The following is a 12,500-nucleotide window of genomic DNA, read 5'->3' as shown; positions in this document are numbered from 1 at the left end:
TCACGTCAGACTTAAAATTCATGTTGTCACAACACAAGTGGGCAGACGTTTGTCACGTTAAATTGTTATTAAAATTCATCATTCCACAATTTAAAGAAGCCTTATGGTTTGCTATCTTATTGATGCTTTATTTTAACACAAAAAACAACTATTCCGCCGGCCATTTGCTCTAACGTGATGTGGTTAGAAATCACTGGCCCGGCTATAACTGGGATGTCCCAGTGAACGCCATTACAGATGAAATCTCAGCCCGGTTAGTCAGGAACTGGAATCTTAGGACTAACTCTTAAAAAATAAAACATGTTGAATTAACCTTAATTACAAGTACATTTTTTCGAGTGGGTCTTCATTTTCGAGGTCTTCGTTTTTGAGGTCTTCATTTTCGAGGTTTTTGTTTTCAGGGTCTTTGTTTTCGACGCTACCCAGCCGACTAACCCTAACTAACAGTTATTGAAAGCTAACCCTTTTAAAATGGGCGCTTATAGACTTAAATACCGTTTATCAACACTAAGTTTTTGAAATGGGTGCTTAGACTGTCTCAAATACACTGTTTATTAGCACTTTTTATAATAAAATGATAGGCAGTCTGTGGTCTGCACTTGCCATACACCTAATTACTAAAATGCAAGCAGTGTCCCTAACCTAACATAAAAGCTAAGCATTCAAAATAAATGAGTAACCCTAATTACTAAGCTGAGCATTCAACCCTTACACCTAAAATTTTACTGTTCACATACAATAATTATTGTCTTTTATAACATCAGAGGCAACAATCCATCTGACATAATAATCTTAAAATGATTTCTGTAGTTTATTTGACACATACTACATAAAGAGTTTGAATTAATTACAGAAAGATGTCCAGATGTGTTAAAATGGGAGGTGTTCTTAAGACTTAAACTGGTTTAACAAAAATTTAAACTGGCCAGTTTGAAAAAGAACAACTGGTTTGCAAAAAAAATGAACTGGTTCAAAAAAAAGTCAAACCAAAAGCAAAATTAAACCACAACATATCTACCTTAACCATATAAAATCCAGAGCCTCCAATTCCACAACCAACATCTAGAACTTTTTGTCCTGGTTTTAAACTCAGCATGGCAACAATTTCCTGCGAATAGAAATAGGAATAATGGTGTGTACTGTTGTTAATATAATAGTGATGCTTATTAAAAGCCTCAATCTTATTTTGCATGGCACAAGTGCTCTACTAATTAAATTTGGGAGACCATCACCCGAAATTAAAGCAGATTGTCACTCTTGTATTGAGGATTAATGTAACATTTTGCTATGGGCTCTTGGTACAAGACATAATTTGTACTCTCTAGCAATAATTTGATATCAAACACTGAAAACCCACAAGACCTTTCCTTTCATTTCACAATACAAGTCATGTATGTATAATATTTCCAACCCTTACGGTGAAAAGTGTCATCAAAGGAAAATACTAGGTATCTGAGACAACTGAGGAAGACTGTAAACATTCATTTCTGAAAGTAATGTTTTATGTTTTGGTGTCTTGCCACAGCTTGCCTGATCAGTCTCGTGGATATTACGGAAACTCCCTTAAAGTGCCCCTAACCCCAAAATTTTTCTGCTAAAATGAATCTTTGCACCTCTTTGAAACGCATTGCCGTCATTCTTTTCCTTTTTCTAACAAATCCTGCCTTTTTATATGCTTCAAAACTTGGGAAAAATCAAGCATCTTTTGTTCACGACCAAGTCAGAAGGGGAGTGTGTCTATAATTTTCTTGATTTGACGTCACAAACTGGTTTACATTGCATTAACTCTTTATAAACATGCATGCAAAGTAGATTGTGACATCAAATCAGGAATAGACCCAATCCCCTTCTGAAACCCCTTGGGATTATTCGTGGCATCCTCATCTCGAAGAGGCGATGGTTAGCACTGGGGATTTTGGTAGGATCTTGTATGACTGTGTAGCCCGATCCTGGAGTGGCAGTCTCTGTTGCAGGTGGCGCAGACGTGCCTTGTGGAATTGTGCGGAGAGGCTGCGCATTCTTTCCTCACTGCTCTCTTGCATGTAGCCTGGAACCTAGCATTCGATTCTGCATTTGAAAGCCCCACTTTGACACTTTGCCGCCATGTATCTCGGTGTTTGGCAATGTCCTCCCATGCACCGGTATCGATTAGTACAGATCCCAAGTCTCGTTTGATGACATCCTTGTAGCACAGCAGCGGTCGACCCACGCAATGTACGCCCTCCCGCAGTTCTCCATAAAGGATTTCTCTTGGCAGGCGGTCAGGCTCCATGTGATGTGCATGGCAGAGCCATCGAAGGCCTTGCTGAATGAGCAGTGATGGTATGCTCAGTGAGCCAGCGCGCTTCAGGCCGTTGGTGTTGGTGACTCTGTCCTACCACCTGATGTGCAGTAGTAGGCGGTGGAACCCGTTGAGTCGCCACTCTTGTCTGGCATAGGTCGTCCACAACTCGCTGCCATAAAGGAGAGTCAACAGGACACAAGCTTGGTAGACGCACATCTTGGTCCTTTCACTCAACAGGTCATTGCCCCACACTCACTTGTTGAGTTTGGCCATGACAGCAGCTGCTTTGGCGATCCTGCAGCTGATCTCAGCATCTAGTAACTCAAGCTTGACACGATGGAGTCCAAGTAGGTGAAGGTGTCCACAACTTCCAGCTCCGTGTTGTTGATGGTGATGACTGGGGGGGACTCAGCACCTTGCACCAGGATGTTGGTCTTCCTGAGGCTGATCGTTAGCCCAAACTCTTTGCAGGCGTGGGACAGCTTGTCTACAAGATGTTGGAGGCCCTCCTCGCTGTGGGATGTTAAAGCAGCGCTGTCTGCAAACAGCAGCTCCCATATGAGCACCAAGTAAGCTTTGGTTTCGGCACGGAGTCTGGTGATGTTGAAGAGTTTGCCGTCTGACCTCGTCCGGATGTAGACACCTTCTGTACAGTCTACAAAGGCATACTGGAGCAGCATCGAGAAGAAAATCCATGTCATGGTGAAAGGAGGTGATGATCGCCAGGAGCTTTGGAGGGCAGCCAATCTTCTGGAGGATCTTGAAGAGCTCGCTTCTGCTCACCAAGTCAAAAGATTTGGTGAAGTCCACGAAGGCGAGGAACAATGGCTGCTGCTGCTGCTCTTGACACTTCTCCTGCATGCAGCTGACGGAGGGAGAAGATCATGTCCACTGTTCACCTCCCGGCTCTGAAGCCACACTGAGACTCGGGGTAGACTTGTGAAGCAAGACTCTGCAGGCCGGTCATGGTGACCGGAGCGAAGACTTTGCATGTTAAAGCTTTTTACAAATATTGTTTATTAATTATCTTTGAAAAATGTGCGGTTACCCCCAATTTTCTTCCTGGATTTCAATAACACTTGTTAAGATCTGCTTTTCATATTCATAAACTGTGCAACAATGCTTTTGAAGTAGTGGGCACCTTCCTTAAGTCTTTCACTAATCTGAATTCTTTTCTTCTTGTTTTTCATCCTTACACTTATTTCTGAGATGGATATCAGAAAGGTGGTTTTGATAGATGTTACCTAATGATATCTGCATAGGGAGCAGTCCCCCTCCATTCAGTTTAACTGAGTCCATCCCCGAGCAATAGACCAATTTTGATATATATTACAATTCAGACCTAAACAAGAGGCATCATCTTGAAGCTCTGGGGAATAACTATAAGGATTTTGTGAGTTTATTCCTTAGAGCCTCGAGATGATTCCTTTTGTTTAGGACTGAATTTTAAATATTGAAATTGGGCTATCAAAACAGCACAGATCATTTTTTGTGCCAAATTTTAAAAAACTATTAAGCTAAAAATTACTCATTTTTCATATGATGCAAAGGAGTGCCAGTTTTTAGTGAATCAGTCATTTAGTAAAAACAAATCTGCAAAAACGTAATGTCAGCTTATCCACGCAAAAAAAATACAAATGGTCACCACATGCAAATGCACTCTGAAGCAGTTTAGCCCTAAAAGGTTTTGTTACACAGTCGAAATAAGACAAATAAATATTTTACAACGCGTGTAATAAATTGAAAACATTAGTAAAAACACTTCATTTCGAAAAATAAGGAAAATTAGTAAAAACTGATTAACTACTTAATACCTCCGTTGTTTCGAGGCCTCCAGTGCTGACAAAACCGCGGCCAAATATCTTTTCATAACGCAAAATGCTGTTACTGGAATACTGATTTTGATCCAGAAATTGCTGAAATTCGTCACTTTTTGAAGGCATCTTTCGCAGAACGTTTTAAGAGGAGATTGATCAATGTGAAGGTAAAAGTACTTTGTAAGAAATGGAACGTGGAGTAAAATTCCCAGGAAAACAAAACATGAGCCTCATTGGATACGGTCGGCGGTAACATTCGTTGAGACAAGCGCTTTCCCGTCTCTTTCCAGACCCTTAGCAACCAGATTCTTCCCTTTGTTTGTTTTCATTCCAAGGAGGATTCCAAAGAACATCATTTTGTTCGATTGTACAAGGTCAAACCTATCGGCGTCAGAATCAAATTGTTTACACAATGTCTTCTTTGTGTTATTTATCAAGCAGCAATCCTGCTCTTGTTCTAAAAGGACTACAATCGTTATTAGACATGGAACAACTTTGTGATGTAACTCTTCGAACAGAAGATGGCATTTCAATATCAGCACACCGCAATGTCCTCTCGGTTGGCAGCCCTTACTTTAAAGCGATGTTCACTGGAAAGCTGAGAGAAAGTAGGAAAGAAACAGTCACTTTAAAGGGTGTAACTGGTGAATCGCTACAATACATTGTTCGATTCATGTACACTTCTTCGATAGATATCAACGAATCCAATGTAGACGACATATTGAGCGCATCGGATCTTTTTCAAATGAAAGAGATCACGAATGTTTGTTGCCAGTTTCTCAAAGAACAGCTGCATCCGTCAAACTGCCTCGGTATAGGAGCTCTAGCAGGTGGATTTTCTTGTGAGGAATTGTGGAGTGACGCCCGGAAATACGCATTAAAACATTTTACCCAAGTGATTAAGTCTGATGAGTTTAAGGAACTCCCTTTAGAAGCGGTCAAGGAGCTCCTATTAGACGAGAATGTGAGCGTTCGATCAGAGGAAGACGTCTACCATGCAGCTATGGAATGGATCCTAAGTTCAGCTGATCATCTGAAGCATTCATTGGAAGTATTGAGCTGTGTCAGACTTCCGGCCCTGTCGCCTACATTTTTGAATTCACAAGTTCTTGCAGATGAGTGTTTATCAAATGATCCTGAATGTCGGCAGATGGTTGAAGATGCTCTCAGATATGCATCATCACCTACTTCCGAAAAGCGTAAACACTGTTTGGCCACTAGGATGCAGCCTCGCATCCCATGTGGATTTGGTGACGTTCTTATTGCTGTTGGTGGCCTTCATCTTGGTAATCCTGTAGCATCAGGAGAAAGGTACAATTTATACACAGATGAGTGGCTGCCAATTGAGGACATGCCAACATTGCGTTATGGCAGTGCTGCTACTCAGCTTCATGGACAAGTCTACTGTCTTGGAGGATTTGAAAATGGGAATTTCTTGAGTGCAGTTGAAACTTATGATCCTGAAGAAAATGTGTGGACAGTTCAAGCCCAAATGCTTGTCCCAAGGAAGTATTTTGGTGCAGTTTGCCTTGGGGGTAAACTGTATGCTTTGGGAGGATCCAACCGCCAGCGTCGGCTTAAAAGTGTTGAGTGTTATAATCCTCAAGATAATAAGTGGACATTTGTGTCTCCCATGTTGAGCCCAAGAATGTATTTAGCAGTTGGCACACTCGGGGGACTAATATATGCTGTGGGCGGACACGATGGTCTAATGCGGCTTAGTACTGTGGAGTGTTATGACCCTCAGACAAATGAGTGGAGTTCAGTGGCACCCATGGGTAGGAGCATCATTTACATGTTCTTTGCTAAGTAAATATCTTTTAGGACTCATGAGTTAACCAAGCACTTGCGCCAACAGTAACTTGAAATCAATCCAGCCTGCATGATTTATAAATCCTCTTTTTTGGGCCTTGTTGAAGAGCAGGGGACAGACCTAGGGGAGGGGTGCAGGGTGTGCCCCCCCCCCCCCCTCCCATCCTTATCCTGAGATGACCTGCAGATTTCTAAAATATGTATTATTCTCACTGCAAAAACACCCATCAGTTAAATCATTTCTTTGGGGTGCACCCCCTTCTAAGAAAAATCCTGGATCCACCCCTGAAGGGACTTGAAAGTAGTAGCAACTGAAGCAACCTGAGTGCACAAGATAAAGTGGTTAAGGCATAGCTGTTGCATTAATCAGCAAAGAGATCAATGTATTTTTTAATGATTACTCCGGAATATTGAGAAAAAATCAGAGTTGTCTTGATCAGGAATCAAAGCTATCTGTGGGGTTATTGTCTACCATCTTGGCTTCACTGCATTTCCAAGAATGCCATCTTTCGACTATTTAAGCAGGGCTTGAAATCAACTTTTTCGTTAGGGTGCCAGCTGGCAACTACAGAAAAAGATATGGTTGCGAAATCAAAAATTTTGTTGGCATTTTTTTCTTGCTTTGCATGTACAAGCACTCAAGGTATAATTTCTGGACAAAAGAAAGGAACTGAAGGCTCTGAGACTCGTAAATTAATTATTGTTTCAAAATCCAGTTGAGATCCAAATTTCCTATAAATGCTGCAGCTGATTCTTTATCTTCTTCCTGTTAAAAAAACCTAAATTCCCATAAATTGCAGGCACCCCAAGCTCAGTGTGAGCATGGCCGATAAAATTATGAGGTTTTGTATGGGAATCCCGACAAAAGGCTTAAAGAAGACAATTGTATGAAAACATTCTCAATTAAAAAGCCTAGCCTTTATTGCCATTGTGGTTAGCTTCCTTCCTGTGTGGTTATTTTCCAGATCCAATGTAATTTGAGCCATTTTACAATTTCTCAGTTATCAACGGTTATAATAAAATCCTAAGGCCAGAGACGAAATTCTCAGGAGCCACCAATTTGAGTCAAATATTCCTGGATAAATTGTTCCCATGGTCACAATTCCACATCAGAATCAATTGACAAGATTGAACTTTCATCTCAAACCGCAAATTTCTCTATATCCCTGGGTCTCCTGACATGATTGCAGTGTGTCAGTCGTCCAATCACAGCTACACCTCCTTCGTGTTGACAAAGTTCAAAAACACATTCGCGAAGCTGGGAAGCATTGAAAGATGCGGGAATGAAAGCTGTAGTAAGCAAACTTTTCTCATTCAAGCCACTTGTATTAGTTACCATCAAACTCAGACATCCGTGGACAAGGGCTTTTTTTTCAGTCCACTTCAGGGACTGTTGATTTCAGTCTGTGGTTGAAAAATACTGATCACGTGATAACATTTTTTGTGGCTCTGCGGTTTTGAAAAATACCAACAACGTGGCGCTAGTCCAAAGAAAAAAACCTGAAAAAAATTTTCCACCTTCTTCTCATTTCCTCAGACAAGGCTTTTCCTGGGTTACCCGTAATAGCTTCAGCCGGTTTTAATCGTTGTCAACATTGTTTTGCGTTTTCCTCTTTGGGGAGAGCAGAAAATAGAAAAATAGAAAATAGTGTCACAAGATCAGTTTTTTCGAAACCGCAGAGCCACAAAAAATGTTATCACATGATCAGGATTTTTTAGCCGCAGACTGAAATCAACAGTCCGTGAAGTGGGCTGAAAAAAGCCCTTGTCCACAGACGTCTGAGATCGATAGTAATAAGATCTTGTATGTAGTGGGCTGTTTGCGATCATAATTGTATTTAGCAAGCCTTCAAGGACTTAACATTAATAATTATTATGCAATAGAATTTGTTCCCATAGTTTGTCAACCACAACTTTTTTTATTCCCCTGGGTCTCCCGACGGGACTGTTTTCTCTTAGATGCTAATAATTAAATTTCACTCAAAGGGTTAGGGTTAAAGGGTACAGGGGTTAAGTACAGCCGCAAAATATTCGTAGAACAAAGTTTATTTGCATTGTTTGATTCCTTGAAGGCTTGAGTCAATGCAATCGTGTCAGGAGACCCAGGGGAATAAAGAAATTTGCGGTTCACAAGTTACGGTCTGCCACCCCAGTGAAGCTCAGTTTGTTATCAACAGTTGAAGCCGTGGCCACTTTGGTGATAAAGTGCCTCCTTTGAAAGCTGTTTTGTTGCAATATTACTGCCTGATGTTGCTCGCAGGACTGCTATTGTGTTGATTGTGTGTTGAGATGAAAGTTCAATCTTTTTGTCAATTTATTCTGATTTGGAATTGAGACTATGGGAACACTTTATCCAGGAATGTTTGACTCAAATTGTTGGCTCCTGAGAATTTAGTCTCTGGCTGTTGACAACCGAGAAATTGAAAAATGGCTCAAATCACGTCGAATCTGGAAAATAACCACCCAGGAAGGAAGCTACCCACAATGACTTGTAATAAGTTTAGGTTTTTAATTGAGAAATTTTTCATGTAATCATCTTCTTTATGCCTTTTGTCGGGATTCCCACAAAAATCCTTATAATTTTGTAGACCATGCTCACACTGAGCTTGGGGTGCCTATGGAAATTCTTGTGATGTCACTTAGTTCAACTTCAGTGCAGGAGCACACTTTTTTTTTTCCAAGTATCCCCAAGTGATCATTAAAAAAAATTATTTTTTTCTGGATGAGTTCTTCCCTAACCCCAGAGCACGTTATCCAACTGATGCAAAAGGGAAGAAAATGTGCTCATTAACCATGAGTTTTTAGATCGTGTTCATCATGAATATTAATTTTTTTTTTTAAATCTTGACCCAACTGCTGGTCATTTAGACACTTATGTATCAGTTTGTGAATGACACACCACCATCTTGAGGGCTATAGATATATTTTTCTTTTTTTTTTCTTATCGTTTTCCTTCTTGTATAGGCAAGGCCAGATCAGTTGCAGGGCTGGCAACCCTTAATGGCTGTCTTTATGTGATTGGAGGATTTGATGGGAACAATTATCTTCGTGATGTTGATGTCTATGATCCAATGACAAACTCCTGGACCTCAGTTTCTCCACTGAATGACAAACGATCTGCTGCAAGTGTTGCAGTTATGAAAGGACGCATCTTTGCCCTCGGGGGATTCAATGGGCAATTTCTTTCTAGTGTAGAGGTCTATGACCCTGCTATTAACCAGTGGAGCTATACGCGGAACATGTCAATTCCAAGGGTGCACTTTGGAGCTACTGTTGTATGATGTTATGACATTATGATTTTTTTTGTGGTTTCCTTTTGAACAGAGCTTTTAATCTTGGATACTTCTTTAGGTTCGTGTATTTTAAACTTCTAAGTAGCCTTCTTTAAGGACAAATGGTTCAGCATAGCAAAATATTTCAAGTGTTGTTGAGTGTACTCATTTGTCAGGCCCTCACACTGCAGATTTTTTTAGCGTTTTCTGTTTTCTGTTTTCTGTTCTCACTAAGAGGGGTAAATGTTGGCAAATCAATGTTCCACAAAACACAGGCCATTTTGATAAGCAGGTGTAGACAAAGTGAGTGGGAGTAAAATAGGTGTCTTTCATAGAGTACAGTGTACGTGCAAATATACATTACTCGATAAGTGTCCCCTGGTTCTAGTTCCGAACTTCAATATATCACAAAGTATCCCCTAAAATTTCCTTCTCAAGTGAAGATAAACAGCCGCGTCTAAAAATAACACTAATCCAAGGTTACGTTAAGCTTAATGTTCCCAACAGGCAGAAAACACATAGACTTGAGGGACCAGCTTTGTGTTGGATATCAAAATTGGGCTTTCGTCTAATTTATACACCTTATTCCAAAATGGCCGCCATTTAAATATTCTTTTGTTTTTATTCAAATAAGCCCTTGATCAGGCCCTTGATGCCTCGTTCTTAAGCTTAAAATTCAAAAGAATATTTTATCTTGAACGAGGCAACAAGGGCCAATTTGTATCCGCATAAATCAGCGGCCATTTTGGAATAAGGTGTATACGAAGAACTTTGTAGGTTGAGGTGACGTACTTTTACGGTCAACACTAATTTCCATCCCTCAAACTGACATTGGACATTTCGTAACAATTACACGACGCAATATCCCATGTTAATATTGACAAGCTTACCGCTCTAAAAAGAATGAAAACAGGCAGAATTACAGCTTTAGTTCAACAAGAAATGCGTCTCTAAGCTATGCCGCGCTGATCTACAGTATTTAGGTCTAAAAACCCCGTTGAAGACGGTTAACTTTCAATTGTTTTTCTGGGTACTACTATTTCAATAATATAAAAAATTCGATTTTCCAGTAGGTTGTCTCGTTAGTGTAGTGGATATCGAAAACTGCACGGTAAAGCCATCGATCCGGGTTCAACTCTTTGCCTCGCCTATTGTGAATCTTCTCAGCTTGTTTAAAATCTTTGTTTCGTTGAAGTAGATTTGAAGTCTAAAGTAGACTGTACGTCGTATTAGTTGAATAAAAAGGGAAATGTTAGTTTGAGGGATGGAAAGAAGTGATGACTTTTGAGGTCCTCAAGCACAACCTCGTTCCCAAGGTCTCCATTCTCGACAAAGAGACCCTGGAAACGAGGTTGCCTCAACCACTGATATCCCACGCGATGGAGAGAAACGAGTCAGCCGATTTGCTCAACATTTTTTTTTATATCACACCCGTTCATCCGTTTGGTTACCAATGTGAAACAGCTCAACAAGAATGGAGTAGATTCGTTGCGTTAGCGAGGAAGCCTGGAAGCACTGTCATCTTACCCTGCGCTGTCATTACGCTCTGTCCCTCTACTAAACGACGGCAAAAACTGTTTACAGAAAGGAGATTCTCTTTAAGAACTTTTACAACTCGAAAAGGTTAAGGTGAAGGCCAGGTAGTTCGACGCCGTAACAAGCCCACGAGAACTCGACATTACAAATACTCGTTATTCTGATGCTACTGCTGAAATTGTGAAAACACGAAATAAAAAAAGAGAAAACAAAAGTTTTCGTTCATGCTACCTTTGACTAAAACTGGTCCGTATTCGAATGTGTCACGTTCTTCAACAGCATTCAATGCAAGAATCACTGTGGTTTTTAACAATCCTTATTTATAATAGCTAAAGATTTGAAATTTTGACAGCAGGGTTTAAGACGATTTGAAGATGACGTAAAGAGGGTTTTCCGCGACCAAGCGTTCAATTCGAGGTTTTTCATTTTATTATTTTTCGACATTGAAAAAATGTCAAAACAACCGCTTAACGCGATTTTGAATCAAGAAAAGAACAATTTTTTTGTCAGATGAGTGTCACCGGTCTCCGTCTCGCTTTTAACAATGAGAGTAATATGATGTGTATTGCATTAGCCTGAGACGCTTTATCGTTAGGCTTTAAGGACGAATATTAAAAATCAAGAAAAAGTTGCGTATTAAGTTCCGGAAATGTGTAACACTCACAACCAAGGTCGAAAATGTCCGCTTCGTTTAGTGCATTGTAAACGGCGGCGTTTTTTGAATGAAACCTAATCTGCACCAATCAAAACTTGCTTGCAATCGTGACTTGTTAATGCAAATGAAACTGTACGTGAAATTTCAACTTTACTAACAACAAATTTACCATTTAACTGATAGGATCGATCGATGCGGAAGTCCAATGTTTCATTCAAAAATAGCGAACGAATATTTAACCCCCACGATTTCGTAGGAATTGAGATTATGGTTTGATTTGTCAATTCAAATTGAGAGGACATACAATCGTAGTAATCTCGTCTGTATTTCACGCTTTCTTTTCGAAAAGTGCGTAAGGGAATGTTTACAATTTTGACAAGCTTATAAAATTAAGCGAAGTCGTTGTTCGGTTGGTCGGCCGTGATGTTGGCGCTGTCCTAGGAACTCTCGACTGACGCATAATCAATTAAGCATAAAGTAAGATAAAATTGAGAAGTAATTGATAATTCTTATTTATTCATGAGCGCCCTTTCATTAACTTTGTTTGCTTCTGAGTTTGCCAATTGCTTATCTTGGTCTGAGTGAGGTTTTGGTTATTGTACCAAACTAGGGAATATTTAATCCGCAAGCTAGTGGGACAAATTCGCGAAGCCCAAGTCGCTGAAAATCGCCGCAAAGACTTTGGTAAGTTTTATTTAGCATTGAAAAGAATACCCAAAGAAAACTGTCAAGTGTCGCCAACTTCTAACACTTCAAGGAGGACAACAAATCATAGAAACTATTTATTGTGAACTATATTTTTTTGCCAAGTGACCTTGTTTACACACAAACAGTGCGGACGGATGCAGCTGTAGTTTCCTCTGTATCTCTTCCGTTGGTAGGAAAAAGGGCTTTCCTCCTTCGTGAATTGAAAGAGTTTAAAACAAGAATGACTAAATTTTTCAGGCTTACTACAGCAAAATTCAGCTTGAGACCGTGAGTTTCGTACGCAAGGGCGGACATGTAATTGACCAAAGGTTACATCAATGTTTGAAACATTGGAAGACGCGATAAGTTCGTTCTGGGCGGCGTCCTCAAGTCCCAATCGCAAGTCAACTGCCTTCAGTCTAACAATGCATTTTCGA

General features: G+C 40.2%; 3 protein-coding genes across 4 annotated transcripts in view; 2 read left to right on the top strand and 1 right to left on the bottom strand.

Annotated features, from left to right (window-relative positions):
- Nucleotides 1-4,335, bottom strand: part of LOC138006542 (uncharacterized) — a 23,229-nt gene extending 18,894 nt beyond the window's left edge. Inside the window, exons 1-2 of the mRNA XM_068852932.1 lie at nucleotides 4,099-4,335; nucleotides 1,019-1,108 (exon numbers count right to left, since the gene is read on the bottom strand). Of these exons, the coding sequence (XP_068709033.1) occupies nucleotides 1,019-1,108; nucleotides 4,099-4,227 (219 nt within the window). The 5' untranslated portion in view covers nucleotides 4,228-4,335. The remainder of the gene's footprint in view (nucleotides 1-1,018; nucleotides 1,109-4,098) is intronic.
- A 73-nt stretch (nucleotides 4,336-4,408) lies between these two features.
- LOC138006541 (kelch-like protein diablo) lies at nucleotides 4,409-9,560 on the top strand. Its single transcript, XM_068852931.1, has 2 exons — nucleotides 4,409-5,879; nucleotides 8,878-9,560. Exons 1-2 carry the CDS (start codon nucleotides 4,514-4,516, stop codon nucleotides 9,192-9,194), a joined length of 1,683 nt encoding a protein of 560 aa, XP_068709032.1. The 5' UTR covers nucleotides 4,409-4,513; the 3' UTR covers nucleotides 9,195-9,560.
- A 2,377-nt stretch (nucleotides 9,561-11,937) lies between these two features.
- The window catches only part of LOC138006548 (trace amine-associated receptor 1-like), a 29,862-nt gene continuing 29,299 nt past the window's right edge, over nucleotides 11,938-12,500 (top strand). For both annotated transcript variants that reach the window (XM_068852946.1, XM_068852941.1), the window contains exon 1: nucleotides 11,938-12,060. The gene's annotated coding sequence lies outside the window, so the exon portion shown is untranslated. The remainder of the gene's footprint in view (nucleotides 12,061-12,500) is intronic.

This window comes from Montipora foliosa, chromosome 6 (genome assembly GCF_036669935.1).
Source record: "Montipora foliosa isolate CH-2021 chromosome 6, ASM3666993v2, whole genome shotgun sequence".
Taxonomy (NCBI): Eukaryota; Metazoa; Cnidaria; class Anthozoa; order Scleractinia; family Acroporidae; genus Montipora; species Montipora foliosa.
The sequence above is the reverse complement of the archived record's forward strand: the minus strand, read 5'-3'. Positions and strand labels throughout refer to the sequence as shown.

Bases quoted from the DNA above. Each gene is read 5' to 3' on its own strand.
- LOC138006541 (XM_068852931.1), top strand. From the start codon at position 4,514: ATGTCTTCTTTGTGTTATTTATCAAGCAGCAATCCTGCTCTTGTTCTA. The intron at 5,880-8,877 runs GTAGGAGCATCA...CTTCTTGTATAG, and splicing joins GAGTTCAGTGGCACCCATGG to GCAAGGCCAGATCAGTTGCA.